Genomic DNA, 19,164 nt, shown 5'->3' on the forward strand with positions numbered 1-19,164 from the left:
CAGCCTCTAATGACTCCTGGACTCCAGCAGGGCACTCTCCCTTCTTCCCAGGGGTCTCCTCTGACAGGCTGTCCCTTCCAGCCCTGGTAGACTGGCTCAAACAGCCCTGGGTGGTGGGCACAAACAGTCTATGGGGGGCAGTGGGCTCTCCCTCTCTCCTTTCATTCACTTGTCCTCTTGCCTGCACCCCCCGCAGCAGTGTCTCTTCTCCTCTCTCACATGACATCACACAGGTACCTGTATCTCCTTTTGCTTCACTTGATGTCCACTCCAAGGTCCTCCCTTCACCATACCTTGGATCCCATCCTCGTCGCCAATTGTTATGACCGGCTCTTGGTCATAGGGTTCACTCCAAGAAACACTCAAGATACTCAGGCCAGGTACTCTTAGCGGTTACTTTATTATCTTCTTAGGTTACAGGATCAGATGTCATCAAGTCATTAGGAGATAAAGAGGAAAGGGACAAGTACCCACTGGCTCCACCCACCCAGGCTCACATCTTGTAACTGCCTGGGTTAGAACCAATTCACCTCTAAACATTCTAACCTCACACTCACAACCTGCATTCTAATGATGACATCAATCCTGGCACAGCATACATGCAAGCACAGGAGCCAACCCTAACAAGACCCCACCAGAATGAATGAGTGGAAAAAGGCTCCACTCATTCTGGATTATAAGAAAAAGGTCCAGAAGTCCAGCAACAAGTGATGGGGGGTCTCACTAGGAGTGGGGATGAAGCACAATAATGATACATCTCCCTAACAGTCACTGAGGAGGTTCTCTCAGACTTTGTGAAGGGTCTTTACTGACATTTGCGTAAAGCTTCTGATGATATGGAAATGGAGTTAGACTGGACTCATAGCACTCTATCCAGGTCACAGCCGCATAGAGATGAGCCTCCAGACGTCTTGACTAGAGACCACTACTTGATACTGAGCGTACAACGAGAGCTGCCCTTTGCTGGCAGCAACAACTCTGATGAAGAGGATGGCTCTACGACCTATGACTGAGTGGCTCTGTGGGAAGAGGATCTCCTATGGATGGGGATTTCCTACAGCGCTGCTGTTCATTCTTAATGGGAAGAACTGGGTCTATAAAGTCCATGAAGGAGGGGGAGCGATTACTGCACCCAGAGGGGGAGGACTCCTCAGGTGGGGGAGTGGTTGGGCATGGGGTGAGAGTGTCCACTCCCTCGACTACATGGACACAAGTTGTCAGGGACAGAAGACCCAGATGCCTAGCTGGGAAAGACAGAAAGGGGAATGCAATTTTGAAGTGATTCCGGCAGCTTCACCTACAGGCAGGAAGCTCGGTAATGTTTGCATTACACATCGACAGACATTAAGAGGGCAATTATAGGTTACTTTTGAGCCTCACATCTTCTCGAATGCGGAAGTACGCAAATATGTCAAATCCTATATTTGGTTATGTTAACGAGTTTGGATAGTCATGATGGGGGACTGGGGATGGGATGTTTGAAATTGAAAAGTCATTGCATTACGTTAACTTCAAAGATATGTGAGCACTACAAAGAATCTCAAGCTCCAGTGTAACGTTTTGCTTAAGGGTATATTGTCATAAGACATCCTCGACCTGACTAAAGACGGGATAACGGGCGAGATTCGATTAGTCATGTGGAATGTGCAGGGACTGAACTCCCCCATGAAGAGGAGGTTGGTTTTGGGTATAGTAATGAACCTCTCCAATGATTGGGTGCTTGCAAGGAACACATCTTCTGAAGGAAGATGAATGCAGAATGATCCACAAGCACTATACGCGCCAGTTCTTTGCAACGGGCTACGCGAGAAATGTCCTGGTTTGGCAGAATAATGGCAATCAAAATTAACTTAAACCCTAGCCTGCTATACCAGTGCTTGGCACTACCAATCAAAATACCTGATTACACTTTGTGGGCGCTCCAAGCAAAGATACTTGTATTTATATGGGGGAAGAAAAAAAAGTGTATCCCAATTAAATTTTGTTTGGGTGAGGGGGTGTGGGGTGAGGGGGTGGGGAGTGGGGGCCTTATGGTCCCTTACGTCCACAGACATAACTTGGCAGTGCAGATATCACATGTTGCTGACCTGGAAGAGGGGGTGGGTCGGAACCAGAAATGGAAGCAAATGAAACAAGTGTTCTCTCTATCTCCCCTTTCCCAGATTCCTTTTTTTGCAAATAGCTAGTCATACGGAAGAGTTTCCCATGATGACCTCGACTTTCAGCCCAGTAGGAACAAAGAAAGCTTTTGGAGACGGGTAGATGGGGGAATGTCCCACCTTAATCAGCTGTACACAGACCGCTAACCTTTATGGACTGTAAAACTACGTTCCATGTCGGGTGACTGAAAGGTTTCCCTATGTACAATTGTGTCACTAGGCTTCTCATGCACAGACTAAAATCAGGGAGACGCGGGAGCTAACTGCACTTGAGCTAACGTACTGCTCTGGAATACAAAGGGCTAAGTGTCAACATTATATAGGTTACTGGATAGGTATAATCCGCAGGAGCACACATCGTACATGATTGAGTTGGAACAGGACACATGAGGCCTTGAATAGGATTTGGGCTGGTACGCATGGTTCCTCTAAATGTACGCCTAAAAAAGAAAGTGCAGTAAAAATGTGCTATAGGGGAGCCGCCAGGGGGCGCCGAGATGAGTTAACGTCTCTCGGCCGGTCTCCGTCCTGGGGCGCTGAAACTGCGGGAATTGAGCCCCCAAACCCCGTCGGAACCTGTTTTCAACCCCCTGGCAAGGAAGCTGAACCAGGAGAGTCGGTGGGGAGTGGTCCGGAGTTCCGCGGCCCTGGGAGTGCGGAGCTTGGTGCCCCGCTGTCGCCCTGGGCGGGAGGATCCGGCCCTGCAGTGGGGGAGGTGCAGCCTGGGAGGCACCCTCTTCGGTCCAGACTGCGGGACTAGAGCGGTGCCGTAGGGGTTGGTGGGTGCCCTCCCCCGAAACAGTCTTTGGTGATTAAAGGATCCGCTTGCCGGGCACGGCGGAGAGGCAGGCGATCATCGCGCGGCTGCAGCCGGGGCTGCTGTTGGACTCGGGTGGCAGCTTTCTCCCCCGCCCTCTCTGGGAGTAAGAGCAGTGGACCCTCAGGTGGGCCGCCGGGTTTGGGTGTGAGGCCTGGTCCAGTGTGCCCTTCTGGAGTGAGAGCCCAGCGGGGCGGGGAGTCTTTCCTCGAGGGCGACTGAAAGAGGCCCCAGGGTGCTGTGGTGGAGCCCTGATGGAGCAGAGGGGGCAGCCTGGAGACTCGGCGCGGCCCGGGATGAGGCGGTGAGTGGGGCCGGTGTAGGGGGCCGGTGGAGGCTTTGTGGTGGGCGTCCTGTTCCCCCCCCCCCATCAGGGCTAGACTGCTGCTAGACCCGGGATCATGTTTTGAGAGCCCGTCTCCGGGGGCTGTGCGGCCTACCCTCCTGCTAGCTGGCTTTGTGCTGCCGTCTATTGGCCTGCAGGGGGGCTGCCAATAGACCTGAAGGATAGAGACTTGAAAGACAAAGACATTTGCATAGCCTGTCATAATGCCGGCAGTAGACCTTCTGAAAAACACTCTTCCCTACTTACAAGCACACAGTGCCTGATTTCCTAGTGCGCTGCGACCCCCCAGAGGCACTCTCCTTTGTGCATGGTATTGCTTGTGCTGTGGCTCTAGGTTGGAGCATATACATTTCTATTTCCAGTCAGCCGAGAAGGATGAAGGTGGTGTGACAGGCTTTTCTCCCCTCTACTGGAGTTGTAGAGGGTGGGTGGTCTGCGTGGCCGGGGCAGTAGTCTGCTTGTGGGCTGTAAGTCGAGCTGTACCATGGTGGAGGAGAGAGGCCCCCCGGACCAAGTTGAGGGCCTGAGCGTCATTTCCCAGGAGGTCTCTTGTTAGCTTGTCTGGGGTGTACTCGTGGGCCCATTTGAATGGACTGGGCGCAGGCCCTACAAAAATATCGCAGAGTGGAAGCGGAAGAGGCCGCCATGCAGGCTGGGGTTCAATTGGAAGCTTCAGAGGCTCTGTCTGTGAGCCACGGCATGGCAGCCCTGCTGGAGGAGATACGAGGCTTTAGAGCGGATGTTAATAAACGCCTAGACTCACTTGACAAGAAGGTGGACGCCGTAGAGGACCGTGTCCAGGCCCTTGAGGCCAACCAAACCTCGGCTGACCTCTTTGAGACGCAATTTGACATGAGGTTGGCAGATCTGGAGAAATGGAAGGAGAAAGTCATCCTCAAGTTGGATGACTTGGAAAATAGGGAGCAACGCTCTAATCTAAGGTTTTTTGGTATGCCAGAAATGGAGGGGGAGTCTCAAGTGGACATTGTGAAAGGGGTCAAGGCAATTGTAAGTAGCCTCTTTGGTGGTGAAAACACTAGTGAACCCACAATTGATAGGGTCCACAGGGTGGGAGGGCGGGCGTGTGAACTTCTTGTGAAGTTTCATTACTTTGCTGAAAAAGCCAAGATTCTGGATTTAGCTCGTCAGAAGGGTCCTATTGACTGGAAAGGTGCGCAAATTAAGATTTTTCAGGATCTTTCGGCGCTCACCCTCGCCCGACGGCGCCTTTGCGAACCCCTAACGAGGTGGTTGCAGTCCAAGGGAGTGCGTTATAGGTGGGGCCACCTGTTCTCCCTTGCCTTTGAACTAGATGGCTACAAATACTCTCTTTCCTCAGAAACTGACATTCATCGAGTCTCTTGTGAACTCTTGGGAGACCCCCCTTCTAAAGACAATGTGCAGGGGGAGAAGGGGCCAGATAGAGACAGGCCTGGCCCAATGGAATTTTTCGGGCAGGCGACGTGTAATGGGGCATAGGAAATTCAGGAGAGTGGCACCTCCGTCACCGCAGCAGCCGGCGCCTTGATGTTATTGGTGGAGATTGGTGGGCTGGTTGCTGTTCGGTTTTATAAGGTCACTTGTCCGGCCCTGTTTGATCTTGGCTGATCTCCTGTGTGTTGGGTTCTTTGTTTTGTCTCAGGTCCATGATGGGGTCTTGGGAGCAGGGTGGTGACATATACAGGTGGTGGTGTTGGGAGCTTGTTTTTGACTGGGGATGGGGGGCTCAAAATGTTCTTTCTTTGTATGATGTGGGAAGCGCCCAGGGAGAGGCGATCTCTGGTGGCCTGGTAGCGTGGCGTGGAGATGTCGCAGTCTGTCCAGGCGCTCGGAGAGGGGTTGATGGGGGTGGGTGGGAGGGAGTTGGGGGTGTTGGGGTGGTTTCGGGAGGTGAGGGGGGGTTTAGTTGCCGTTTTCCTAGTTCTGGGTGTGGGTTTTGTGTTGTTGGGGTCTCTGAGAAGTAGGGGGTATATAGGCCCTTGTTTGATCTCCTTTGGTGCATATGAGCTGGAGGTGTGGGTACTCTGGTGTGGTTTGGAAGCGGGTGAGACAGTTTCTTTGGTGCCTGGTGACGAGAGAATTTACTAGGCTTCATTTGCACTTCCTTTTTGTGCAGGAATCTCACTGGGTTAGGGGGAAGAGCCACCCTATCGAGCTAAAGCTATTCAATATATGTTCCATTCCTCGTATGTGTCGAAGAAGCGGGGAGTGGTGTTGTTGGTTTCCCCCAAGGCTCTCTTTATTCCAAAAGCTCATAGGTCTGATCCGGAAGGGTGCTACATTATGGTTAAGGGGACAGTGAAAGGTAGGATGATCATCCTGGTAGGGGTCTATGCCCCAACTGAGGCGCAGGATTGTTTTTGGGAAGGGGAGGGGGAGTCCATTCGGGTTTTTTTTGCGGAGGGTGCTCCGATTGTGGGTGGAGACTTTAACATGGTCCTTTGGCCAGACAAGGACAGGAAGTCGCTTTCCCCCTGCCCCGACCAGCGGGTTCAGAGGAAAATGGCGGATTCATTTCGACAAACTAATGAAGGATTGGGCTTGGCGGATGTGCATTCCGTTGAAGGGAACCGCGATCCGCTCTTCACTTTTTACTCTGCGGTGCATGGGGCATTTTCTAGGATAGATCTCGTCCTAGTGGATTCAACGCTTCAGGATGGTGTCTCGAATTTTGGTGTGGAGGTTGTTCCGTGGTCCGACCACGATCTTGGTTGGGTCTCGCTAGGGGTTCCCCGCAGACTCCGACTAGGGCCTGGTGGATATGTAACGATTTTTTGCTTTTGGGTAAGGGGTTTAAGGAGTCTCTTTTGGGTTTAATTAATGAATACTTCCTTCTTAACGACACAGGGGAGGTGGATGCCCTATGTGTGTGGGATGCATTTAAAGCCACGGTTATGGGCAAACTCATAGAGATGGGTGCAAGGAGAAAGAAAGAGAGGGGCAGGGAGGAGTTTAAATTGAGGGAGCAAATAGCTGCCATTCAGCCGGGAGGAAAGCTGAAGTCCCAGATGGCCCCGGGAAAATGGGAAGCACTCCAGAAGCTTAAAGCTGAATTGTCTGCCCTGCTCGTGGGACAAATCGAACGGAAGTTAGCATTTTTGAAACAGCGGTATATGGAGCGGGGGGGAAAAGGCGGATAAGATCCTGGCATGGCGCTTAAGGGAGCTTCGAAACAGTAGGAGGGTGAATCGTATTGTGGATCAGGAAGGGGTTCTGCAAGACGATATGATAGCAGCAGAATTTGGGCGGTATTGCGAGGGTCTTATACTCGTCGGAATATTCTGGGGAAGGGGCTGATGTGGACCACTTTTTAGATTTACTGCATATTCCTTGACTCTCGGATGAGCGTGTTGGTGCGTTGGAGCTCCGGATTTCCCCCCAGGAGGTGGCAGATACTATCTCCGCCTTCAAGAGTGGTACAGCCCCGGGAGACAATGGTTTCTCTGTCTGGTGTTATAAGACATTTTGTGCCTTGGTAGCCCCGTTTCTGGCTAAGGTGTTTAACTCGGCTTTGGAATCTGGTTCGCTGCCCCCTTCCATGATGTCGGCGCTCATTGTAGTGCTACCAAAAGATGGGAAAGCTCCCGCGCAGTGTCAATGGTATAGACCCATTTCCCTTCTTAACGTGGATGTTAAGCTTTTAGCTAAGCTCTTGGCGAATAGGCTATCTAAGTTCCTTCCCTCCCTGGTGCATGGTGATCAAGTCGGATTCGTCTCCGAGCGACAGGGAACAGATAATGTGAGGAAGACCCTGGGGCTAATGCATGAGGCGTCGAAACGTGGGGGCTATATACGGCGGCAATGGAGCATAACTTTAAGGTTTTGCACTCCTGGCATCGTGTTCCGGTTGCTCTTTCGAAGATGTTCGTAGAAGTGTCCCTGTGGTGTCCCAGACTGTGCCCCAATAAAGGTACATGGTTTCATATGTGGTGGGAGTGCCTGGTTATACGGGTCTACTGGACGGAAGTGCTCAGTTGGATAAAAGGCATCCTGGGAATATGTCCATCCCTGCATCCGCTTGAGGTTCTTCTGGGCACTCCCTTACCTGATAAAGAGGTGGGTTCCTTTTCGAGGGTGATGGGGGCCATGCTAAGGGCCGGGAGATTGGCTCTGGCGCAGAAGAGTTCCCTAGCGCCCTCCAAAACAGAATAGCTTACCAAGTTAATTGCCATCTTTGAGTATGAGAAACTTTCTGCCATTGTCAATGATTCTATGTCATCCTTTCTGCAGGAATGGACTGTGGTTATACTCAGTGTGGACTGTGAAGCCTTGAAATTATTATTTCTTTAGTGGTTTTTATTTATTTATTTATTTTTTGTATCTGGTCACCGGGGTGGGACTGCTGAAGCCTTCACCCGCGAAAGCAGGCTTGGGTGGTTGAAGGGACTCCGCCATCTTCAGGGCCCAAATATATTGCTGCGTATATCTCTTGTCCCTACTCTCTGCCACTAGCACCATGGACTGTCGGAGGCCTAGTTTATCAGGGGTTAAGGGGGGGGGGTGGGAGGGCCAAGGGGGGGATAGTTGGAGGTTGGATTCTTTGGATGTTTTTGTTATATGCCATTTGATGTTATTGTTTTTTCTATGCTAAAAACTTCAATAAAAATAAAGTGGGGAAAAAAAAATGTGCTATGGGTGGTACAGGCCTCCACAGAGGCTGCATACATTGAATGTGGCGTACCCTAACCCTCCCCCAATTTTTGGAGAGGCTGCACAGAGGCGGGCTCATTTGATACATATGTTGTGGACTTGTGCTAAAGTACAGCATTTTTGGAAGGGGGTTTTGCCACAAATTAAAGAGATTACAGGTGTTCAATTGCTGTTAGATCCCTGCGCGATACTACTGGGAGACACGGGGGAGGGATCCTTTCCCATGTCAGGGTACCTAGCGGCACTGATGTTTCACCTCTTGGTAGCGGCAAAGATCACTATTGCCTGTAACTGGAAGAATCCAAAAAGGTCAGATTATGCAGATCTCGTGGATAGAAATCGGGAATATTTTAGTAGCGAAAAAGATCACTGCATTAAGCACGGTAAAATAAGAGGTATAGAAATATATGGATGCAATTTATAGAGTACTCGGATAAGGTACCTCTGGTGCTTAGGTGATATTCTTTGCTGTGACGATGCTGACCAAAGAGGGAAAGATACTCAGATGAATGGCAAGGGATTAATGCAGATGGTTGGGAAATATGCGGATGGGGAGACCACTTTGAATACCAATATGCATTGTGTAATAATATTCACTGAATGTACCCTTATCGACAACATGTAAAACCAGAAGAGACAGGAGTATAATGCCTACTCTGTATTGCAGTGACAATTGAATAAAAACATTTTGTTGAAAAAAAATAAACTGCTTCTTAACAGAGACACTCTTTTCTAAGGCTTTGAACTGTAGAACACTATCCTCAGGCTGAAGAGGGGGAGTTGCTAAATGTGAGGAAAGCAGCCCCTCCCAGAGCCAGGGGCATATTCTCTCTGTCCCCATCTTACATCATCAGCTTTCTCCAAAGCCAAGCAGCGGTCCTGAAAATGTTTTCCAGGGAGATAACAAAATCCCCAGCAGGAGAGGTGAAGAGCTGTGGCCTCACAAACCAAAAGCACTCTTAAAAAACCTTCAGCAGCGCATGCCCAAGTAAATCATGCCATGCAGATGCTCACCAGTCACTTTGTGCTGGTGCAAGCTTGACTCCCACAACACATCTGCAAGGTATCTGGTATCCTATGGTAAAGGGAAAGAATGCAAAATAGGGACAGCAGCCCCACACAGAGCATACTTTTTTCAAATAGTCACCAAAAATCATAACTAACATTCACCACCAGCCACTTAGAAGAACTGTGTGAAACTAAGAATTATTTTTCTGGCCCCCATACCTGCATCCTGACAACATGCACCTTTCAAACATATGGCAGCCTCCTTCCTGCTTCATGGGTACACAAAAGGATATGATAGTTTATTTATATAGCGCCTATACATAATGTGTTTCAAAGCGCTTCATGGTGATTAAGGTGCCTGGCAGACCCTCACTAATCTAAAACTTGACTTCATTTAATAATGTATGTCTCTTGAGAACAAACATACAATGGCTAAAGATGGCCATTCCCACTGTGTAACATGAGGAAGGACCACAAAGACAATTTCTAGGTAACAGGGCAGGGTGCAAACATCTGTGCTGTCGAACAGCTTTGCAGCAGTGCATCCTTAGCAAGGAAAAGCGCTGCCCCAGCCTATAACACTTTGCTTGGTGGGAAAACTCTTCCAGGGACCAAATGGGATTCTTTGACATTACCCTGCCCTAGAATACATATCGGCTACCAAGGTAGCACACTTAAAATTCAGTTACAGTCTTCAGTGACACGTGTAAACTGTCTCGCTGTTGACAAAAATAAGTCAGGACACCAAAAGGCCAGCTAAAAGACTAGTGGGCTACCAAAGCTTCACAAGACCAAAAGGGACTATCTGAACTACCACACACATCACGGGCGATTTTTTGACTATTTGACTAACAATGATGGGCCATACCCCCTGTGCTCTAAAGTCCATCTAAGATACTTTTTTTCTCCCACAAATCCATCTATGGTCAGGTGTGATAGCAGCGGTCTAATTAGTTACACTATACAATCCAATGAGGCGTCTACATTTGGTTTCAAATAACTTCCTGGACTCCAGCCGATGTCCTCCAGCCTACTGTCAGTATATCCCTTTGCCACCAAGGCTTGTTCCTTTGGCACTCGCTGCCAGTGCCCATAGCTTCAAACCTGCCAAATTTGAGACAAGCAGCAAACATGTACTTCTTGCTTACAGCATTTGGTTTCTACTATCTTTCTCACCTATCTTTTCAGTCCCCCATCCAGTATTCTTTTGCTATGCAGTACTACAAACATATCATGTGCTGCATTAAGCCCTTTACATAAACCATAACTACAATACATTGTTTCTACACCAAGAAGGGATACTGCACACAGGGGCATATTAGAATGGCAACTTACTATGCCAATCTTTCCTACCTTGTTTCCAGATGATAGTCCATCACATCCCAGGCATCCCAGTAAAGGGGAACATCATCGAAGATCACAAACTGGTTCCCATGGCAACCTTCTGGAATAGCTTCCCTAAAATGAAAAGCATGGAGTTAGGTTTACAAATGTTTCACTGAGAGACTAGCACAGCTTGGAAAACCAGCACCAAGGGCATGCCCTTGGATCAACAGAAACACGCACAGCAAAGCAGACAGTGCATGCTCAGACCCCAGTCTAATCAACGTCATAAAAGGAACAAATAAACACTCTACAATGCTATCATGGTAAAAAATGCAACCCACCAAACAAAATCAACAAAAATGCAGTTCTGGGATAAGCCGTCTTCCTGACCTGTGTCAACCCCAGAACTTTTTGCTGGACTGGTAGATTATTTTTCCTTATATATTGTGAGTGGGAACCTTTTTCCACACTCGCAGAATCTTTTACTCTTTTTATGGGTGTTATTTTTAGACAGTCCATAGTGTCCTTTAAATGTTTGACAACTTTTTGGCAATAAGTGCCTATTGTTGCTGGGTTGCCCTAGTGGCTCCCCTTTTAACTTTCTCTGGCTAACCTTGCGAGAACTACAGTTCCCAAGGGTACAAAGGATCTTTGGATCCCTTTTACATTTAATTACGTGAGACCAACAGCCCCCACCTTATGTGGAGTGCTGGGGAGATACTGAGTATCCCCTTTCTCATTTTAAATGTAACATTTATGCTACAAGGACAAACTTACCTTTAATGGCTGGTAGCAGTGAACCTTTTTATTAATTCGGTGCACCTTTACCGCAGGCTGTTTCCACAGCCCCGGTAAAGGCACCCTGGGGTGCTCATTTTACTAAAATTGCCTGCTTCTTCTGTTTTCGCCTTTCCGCGTTCCTTGTCGTTTCCTGTTCCTTCTCCTGACATCCAGGGTGGGAAATTTCTTCGTGTTAACTTTATCTTCGGCGGGAATCCTGTGGATTCCCCGCTCACCTTCTACAGTGTGCGTGAAAGCATGAAGTGAGGGAGGAGTTCAAAACTCTGCAGCCCTTTGTCATCCAGCCCGACTGTGTGAATCCAGTTCAATCTGGAAGGCTGGCTGTCCTGGAAGGACTGCCAACCCCCCACCCCCCAAGTTTGAATGTTTCAAGGCGGTTCGATTGGCTGGGTTGCTGCATAAAAGACTGATCCTGGAAGCTGAAGAGGAATTCGACCACTGGAATGAAAACGGAAGAGGAAGATGAAGAAACCGCAGGTGAGGCGATTTCCAGTGATCGGAATGCCTGCTGTGTAACCGGAGCCTGCTGTAGCCCTTCCTTCCAATCGACCTGGGAGTCCCGAACACGACTCCTACCCAAGGGCTGGTGAGATTCAAGACCTGCATTTTGAGCCATCCAATGTCACCTGTCCTAGTAAGATCATTGTCTCTGTCTTCCCTCTGCCCCCCCCCTTGCCTCGTCGCATCTTAAAACACTTGTGTATAGGCACAGTTCATGCTGAGAACCTGGTGTCTGCAGAAGCTGCTGAACCCCCGACAATCCACCCAAAATGTGGCACTCTGAGCTGACATAAATATAACTGTTCAGTTTACCTCACTTTCAGGGGAAAGGGGGAAGGAACAAAGAAACAAACACCAGGCTGGAAGCTATCAACTCGATGGTTCTTCACCTGTAGTTAAAACATAAACATGCAATATACCTCATTACTCATGGGTTACTATACTAACCTTAAACTCTAAATCCTTAATCAAAATAGTTTAAAAACCATACCTGGTTCTTCTCTTCAGAATGCCCAGAGAAGTGAAAAGCAGACAAGACTTCCTTACTTGTGGACCAGAATCTTATAGATAATTCAGCCTTCTCAGTAGGTCCATGAATGTAAATTAACTTTGTAGTTAGTCTGCTCAAATCAAAGATTCTTGAACAAGGTCTTCAAATAAGATTTATGAAGTTCTTTAAAGTTCTTGTATTTCTTTTTAATATTTTCTTTGTAGAGAGTCTTTTTCTCAGGAATGAATTTAACTTGCGCTGGAATCTTCACGTGGAAAGCCAGAAACCGCGGGAAGAAAAAAATCACGCGCTTTTTCTCCAATTCGCGGGAAATACGCACACGCGTAAAAACGCACTTGCACTAAAGTCCAAGACGCGATATAAATTTCACACGCTTTCCTCCAAGTCGGGGGAAACACGCACACGCGCTGACGACTCAATTCGCGGGTAAAACGCACTCGCGCTAATGTCCAACTTACGAATAAATACGTACACGCGCAACATACACACGCGCTTATATTATCACGCGGAAAAAACCCTTGCGTAAACGAACAGTAAACGCGAGTCCAAAGTACACGCTCGCGCTTCACTCTCACGCGCAGAGACACACGCGCCGGCGAAAAGTAACGGACAAAAACTCTGGCGCTAGTTTGATTTGACATGTAGCGATAAAAACAAACGTACGCGCTTCAATCTTTTTAGATACAGATTTGATTTCAGTCCCTTAGATAAATAAAACCTTTTTACAAGTTCAACAAATCTGGAAAGTCACTTATCTTGAATAAGACTTGAAAACTTCTTTTCTCAGAATAAATGGAAGTTTCTGACTCCTGTCCTGTGTCTCCACCAAACTCCAAACATGACTCCTGTTATACTTTCAGATCTTCCGCTCAACCGCTAGAAACTTGTCACCCTTGACAAAGTTAAGCAGGAGCAACAAGGCACACGACCTCTCAGCTGGGCAAGGACGATGAAAGGCAGTTTAGAATGTTCATTGTCCTCCCTATAAACAATCTCCAGCCAATCAGAATTTAGACTGAGACCCTCCATCTTGGCTTGGGGCAATCTCCATAGACTGCAATGAAGGTTAAGGGCAAAATTGGCTGTATAAAAAATATAACCCATAATAACTTCCTAAAACCTTTCTATACTAAATATGTGTCTCCCCTGACCCAATGTAAGTGAGTATATGATACTGTATGCAAAGAATATGTCACTCCAACCTGACAGTACCTGACAGTACCCCCCCTCCTAACGCCCAGTCCCTGGGCCACTCTTCAATGGAAATTTTTTATGGAATCTTTCTACCAAACGAGGAGCATGTACATCACTAGCTTTCTCCCAAGTGCGCTCTTCAGGACCAAAGCCCTCCCAATCAATGAGATACTGTAGCTTTCCTCTTACTCTTCTAGAGTCCAGAATTCTTTTAACCAGAAATTCTTCGGAAGCATCTTCCTCAATCACAACTGCCGAAGGAGTAGGTGTTAATCTAGTTCCTTTAACCACAGGTTTTAATAAACTAACATGGAAAGTTGGATGAGTTTTCATATGACTCGGTAATTTAAGACGAACAGCCACTGGATTAATCACCTTTTCAACAACAAACGGTCCTACGAAACGAGGACAAAACTTATTTCTTCCTTTAATGCTCAAAAACTTGGTTGATAACCACACCAAATCTCCCTCACTATATTGAGGACTAATCTTCCTTTTACGGTCAGCAAACTCTTTGTATTTTTGTTTACTCTCCACCAACACCCCTTTTGCCTTTTCCAAATTTCTTTTCATAACTTCTAGTCTCCTTTCGACTTATGGGTTTCTAGAATCATTATTAATCTCAATACTAAGAAAACGAGGATGAAAACCTCGTCCCAAATAAAACAGAGACATAGAGGTGGCATCCTTACTACAGTTGTTATTTGCGAATGCTGCAACCCACAACAAATCTACCCACTCTTCACCTGTCTGCAGATAACACCTCAAATATTTTTCCAACTCCTGATTTATCCTTTCTACCTGCCCATTGGTTTCTGGATGGTAACCTGATGATAAACATACATCCACTCCCAATCTCTTACAAAAGCTCTCCAAAACTTAGAAATAAATTGAGAACCTCTATCTGAGATGACCTGACTGGGAATTCCATGTAATCTTACCACTTCTTGCAAGAAACTATGAGCTAAACTATCAGCGGTAACCTCTCCCTTCATTGGAATGAAATGTGCTTCTTTGGTGAGTAAATCAACCACAACCAATACCGAAGTACAACCTTTATCTTGTGGAAGATCCGTGATGAAATCTAAAGACATTGAGTACCAAGGCCGCGGTGGAACTGGTAACGGCTCCAATAACCCAGAAGGCTTTACGATGAGATTCTTAGATCTAGCACAAATTTTACAGGTCTTAACAAAATTGAGGGTATCTTGTCGAATTCGTTCCCACCAAAAATGTCTTCTGATGAACTCGAGAGTCTTCCGATACCCTGGATGTCCTGCCAAGACTGATTCGTGACACTCCTTCAACATTTTTTCTCTAAGTTGTATTGATGGTAAGTAGAGTCTGTCATCTAAATAAGGTAAACCTTCTTTAATTTTGCGAGCTGGATCCAAACAAACCCAATCTTCAAGTTGTGTCTCAGAAAAGGATTCCCTTACTTTCTTGAAGATTTCGTTCTCCTTTTCAACCCCAGCAAGAAAAAAACGTTCTGGAGCGATCAATGGAAGAGCCTCACAAACCGACTTAACCTCACTTTCTGGAAACTGCCGTGACAGAGCATCTGCCTTTTTATTTTGATTACCTGGCTTAAAAGTAACTATAAAGTCATAATCCGCAAAAAATAATGACCACCTAAGTTGTCGAGGTGTCAGAGTTTTTGCTGTCTTCAAAAAGAGTACATTTCGGTGGTCAGTTAATACAGTCACAGTGTGACGTGCTCCTTTTAAAAAATGTCGCCATTCTTCAAATGCTGCTTTGATAGCAAGAAGCTCTCGGTCTGAAATGGTTTAATTTTCCTCTGCAGGTGAAAATCTCTTAGAAAAGTAAGCCACTGGATGCAATTGTCCTGTAACATTATGCCTCTCAGACAACACTGCTCCCATTACCACATTGGAAGCATCAGCCTCTACAAAAAATGGTTTGGAAGTATGAGGATGAATCAAAATAGGAGAGGTAATGAATTTCTCCTTCAAAATATGAAAAGCCTCATCAGCCTTAGCTTCCCACACAAATGGAACTCTTTTTCTTAAAAGTCGAGTAATTGGAGCTACTAAACTGGAAAAGCCTTCAATGAATCTTCGGTAAAAATTGGCAAATCCCAAAAAGCTCTGGATCTCCTTCACCTTAGTTGGAGTAGGCCAATCACGAACGGCTTCCACCTTTTTTGGATTCATTTCCAGACCACAAGGAGTAATCACAAATCCTAAAAATTCTACCGAATCCGTATGGAACTGACTCTTCTCCAATTTAGCGAAAAGATTATTCTCTCTCAATTTCCTCAAGACCTGTCGAACGTGAATTTTGTGTTTCTCCAAATTCTGTGAAAAAATCAAAAGGTCGTCAATATAGACGATAACAAAAACATCAAGAAATTCCCGAAGAACCTCATCGATAAAAAATTGAAAAGCCGCTGGGGCATTGCAAAGACCAAAAGGCATTACTTGGTACTCGTAGAGGCCAAATCTGGTTTTAAATGTCGTCTTCCACTCATCCCCCTCTTGGACCCTTACAAGATGATAAGCTCCATGTAAATCCAACTTAGAAAATATGGTTGCACCTTGGATTTGATTTAACATTTCTGAAATGAGAGGGAGAGGATACCGATTTTTCACTGTCATTCTATTTACTGCCCTGTAATCTATACAAGTTCTGAGAAAACCATCAGCTTTAGGCACAAAGAACAATGGTGAGGCTGCCGGCGATTGAGAGTGCCGAATAAATCCCTTAGCCAGATGTTCCTTTAAATATTCTTTCAAATAATCATTCTCTTTCTCAGTTAAGGCATAAACCCTACTGCTTGGTAAAATAGCTCCAGGCTCCAACTCTATCTTGCAGTCAAAAGGCCTATGAGGAGGCAACTCACCAGCTTCCTTTTCATCAAAAACATCCCAAAAATCCTGATAACAAGTTGGAAGTTCACCCACTACTGCTCCAATGTCAAAACCTATTGCCCCTCTTTCTGCAAGCGAGAATGAAACGGAATTCACAACTTTTTCTTTCTCTTCAAAAGATTTTCCTGAAAGACAATGTTTCTGACAAAAGGTTGATTCTAAGGATACAAGTCTTGCACTCCAATCAATTCTGGGATTATGAAGTGTAAGTCAGGGCATACCCAAAATAATTTTCAAGATTGGAGCGTCAATTAACTCAAAAGAGATATTTTCTTTATGACCTCCAGTCATCTCCATCTCAAGTAACTCTGTATTATGAGTGATTGGACCTGAAGAAAGATGTTCCATCAACTGCTCTGACCTGCTCCATTTCTTTCTTAGCAACAATAGGAATACCTAGAGTTTTAGCCAATCCTCTATCCATAAAATTACCCGTAGCTCCTGAATCAATAATAATTGGCCCAGAACCTAAAAATACCTTTTCAAACATCAAGGATACGTTCACCGTTATGTGAGGAACCGCTGTCTGTATTGTGTTTGCCACTTGTTGTACTCTGCCTGAAGATTTGGAGATCTTCTTGGGGGTAAAAGGACAGGTTTCAAGAAAATGACCACTCCTACCACAGTATAAGCACAAATTATTCTCCCTTCTTCTTGCCTTCTCTTCCTTGGACAATGGACCTCTCACCCGGCTCTGCTGGTCAATTATCTTTGACTTCACTTCTCTGTTCACCACCTCAACTTTAGGCCTCTCCATTCTTCCCGGAAACCTAACCTCTCCCTGAGTACGTCTACGCTCAGAACGTCTTTCTGTTAAACGAAAATCCAACTGTACCACCAAATCAATTAAGGCATCTAAAGTATTTGGTCGCTCCAAAACTCCAGCCAGAGCATCTTTTAACTCATCCTTTAAGCCCCTATAAAATAAGGAAGCCCTCTTCTCCTCTAGCCATTTACTTTCTAAAATTAAAGTTCTAAATTGAGTGATATAAGAAATCAACTCCTTTCCTCCCTGGCGCAGTTCCAGTAATTCTCCATCAACCTCTAAAGATAACTGTCTCTTATCAAACATTTTCTTGAATTCGGTCTGGAAAAGGGAATAATTATTCAAAGCCAAATTCTTTTGACTCACCAAAAGACTTCCCCACGCAGAAGCTTCTCCAGATAAATATGATAAGATGAATGTTACCTTTGAAGCATCTGTGGAAAACAACTCTGGACGACTTAGAAAATGCAATTCACACTGAGTCTGAAAGATTTGAAACTTTCTAGAATCTCCTAAGAAACGTTCTGGGGCTGCCAAAGGAACAGGCATAACTAAAGTTCCTAAACCTCTCTCTGCCCCCCTGGGAAGCCTAGGTTCTTGTTCTTCTCCTACTCTTACCAACTCCGGTGGGTTTCCTTCACCTTCCGAAACTTCACCTTCTCTTTCTTGTATTTGTGTTACCTTTAAATTTAACTCATCCATTCTTTGTCAAAGACTTGAATACTCTTGATGAGCCACCCGTAACTCTTCTCTCATTTCCCTAACCATTACTCCCAATGCCTCCATGGTTGTCTCATCAGGGTTCATAACAGCTCGGGCAGACACTTTTTTTTTTATTGGCCTTTCATACTGTCATGCTGAGAACCTGGTGTCTGCAGAAGCTGCTGAACCCCCGACAATCCACCCAAAATGTGGCACTCTGAGCTGACATAAATATAACTGCTCAGTTTACCTCACTTTCAGGGGAAAGGGGGAATGGACAAAGAAACAAACACCAGGCTGGAAGCTATCAACTCGATGGTTCTTCACCTGTAGTTAAAACATAAACATGCAATATACCTCATACTAACCTTAAACTCTAAATCCTTAATCAAAATAGTTTAAAAACCATACCTGGTTCTTCTCTTCAGAATGCCCAGACAAGTGAAAAGCAGACAAGACTTCCTTACTTGTGGACCAGAATCTTATAGATAATTCAGCCTTCTCAGTAGGTCCATGAATGTAAATGAACTTTGTAGTTAGTCTGCTCAAATCAAAGATTCTTGAACAAGGTCTTCAAGTAAGATTTATGAAGTTCTTTAAAGTTCTTGTATTTGTTTTTAATATTTTCTTTGTAGACAGTCTTTTTCTCAGGAATGAATTTAACTTGCGCTGGAATCTTCATGTGGAAAGCCAGAAACCGCGGGAAGAAAAACATCACGTGCTTTTTCTCCAATTCGCGGGAAATACGCACACGCGTAAAAACGCACTTGCGCTAAAGTCCAAGACGTGATATAAATTTCACACGCTTTCCTCCAAGTCGCGGGAAACACGCACACGCGCTGACGATTCAATTCGCGGGTAAAACGCACTCGCGCTGAAATCCAAGACGCGGTAAAAATTACAAGCGCTTTCCTCCAAGTCGCGGGAAACACGCATACGCGCTGACGACTCAATTCGTGGGTAAAACGCACTCGCGCTAATGTCCAACTTACGAATAAATACGTACACTGGCAAAATTACACACGCGCTTATATTATCACGCGGAAAAAACCCTTGCGTAAACGACCAGTAAACGCGAGTCCAAAGTACACGCTCGCGCTTAACTCTCACGCGCAGAGACACACGCGCGGGCGAAAAGTAACGGACAAAAACTCTCGCGCTAGTTTGATTTGACATGTAGCGATAAAAACAAACATACGCGCTTCAATCTTTTTAGATACAGATTTGATTTCAGTCCCTTAGATAAATATAACCTTTTTACAAGTTCAACAAATCTGGAAAGTCACTTATCTTGAATAAGACTTGAAAACTTCTTTTCTCAGAATAAATGGAAGTTTCTGACTCCTGTCCTGTGTCTCCACCAAACTCCAAACATGACTCCTGTTATACTTTCAGATCTTCCGCTCAACCGCTAGAAACTTGTCACACTTGACAAAGTTAAGCAGGAGCAACAAGGCACACGACCTCTCAGCTGGGCAAGGACGATGAAAGG

At 45.9% G+C, this 19,164-nt stretch overlaps 1 protein-coding gene across 2 annotated transcripts in view; it reads right to left on the minus strand.

Moving 5' to 3' along the window:
* Positions 1-19,164, minus strand: part of MAN2C1 (mannosidase alpha class 2C member 1) — a 932,858-nt gene that overhangs the window by 243,156 nt on the left and 670,538 nt on the right. For both annotated transcript variants that reach the window (XM_069624549.1, XM_069624550.1), the window contains exon 19: positions 10,334-10,438. In XM_069624549.1, coding sequence (XP_069480650.1) covers positions 10,334-10,438 — 105 coding nt within the window. The remainder of the gene's footprint in view (positions 1-10,333; positions 10,439-19,164) is intronic.

The sequence above is a fragment of the Ambystoma mexicanum genome, chromosome 11, assembly GCF_040938575.1.
Source record: "Ambystoma mexicanum isolate Mex_15411 chromosome 11, UKY_AmexF1_1, whole genome shotgun sequence".
NCBI classification, from domain to species: Eukaryota; Metazoa; Chordata; class Amphibia; order Caudata; family Ambystomatidae; genus Ambystoma; species Ambystoma mexicanum.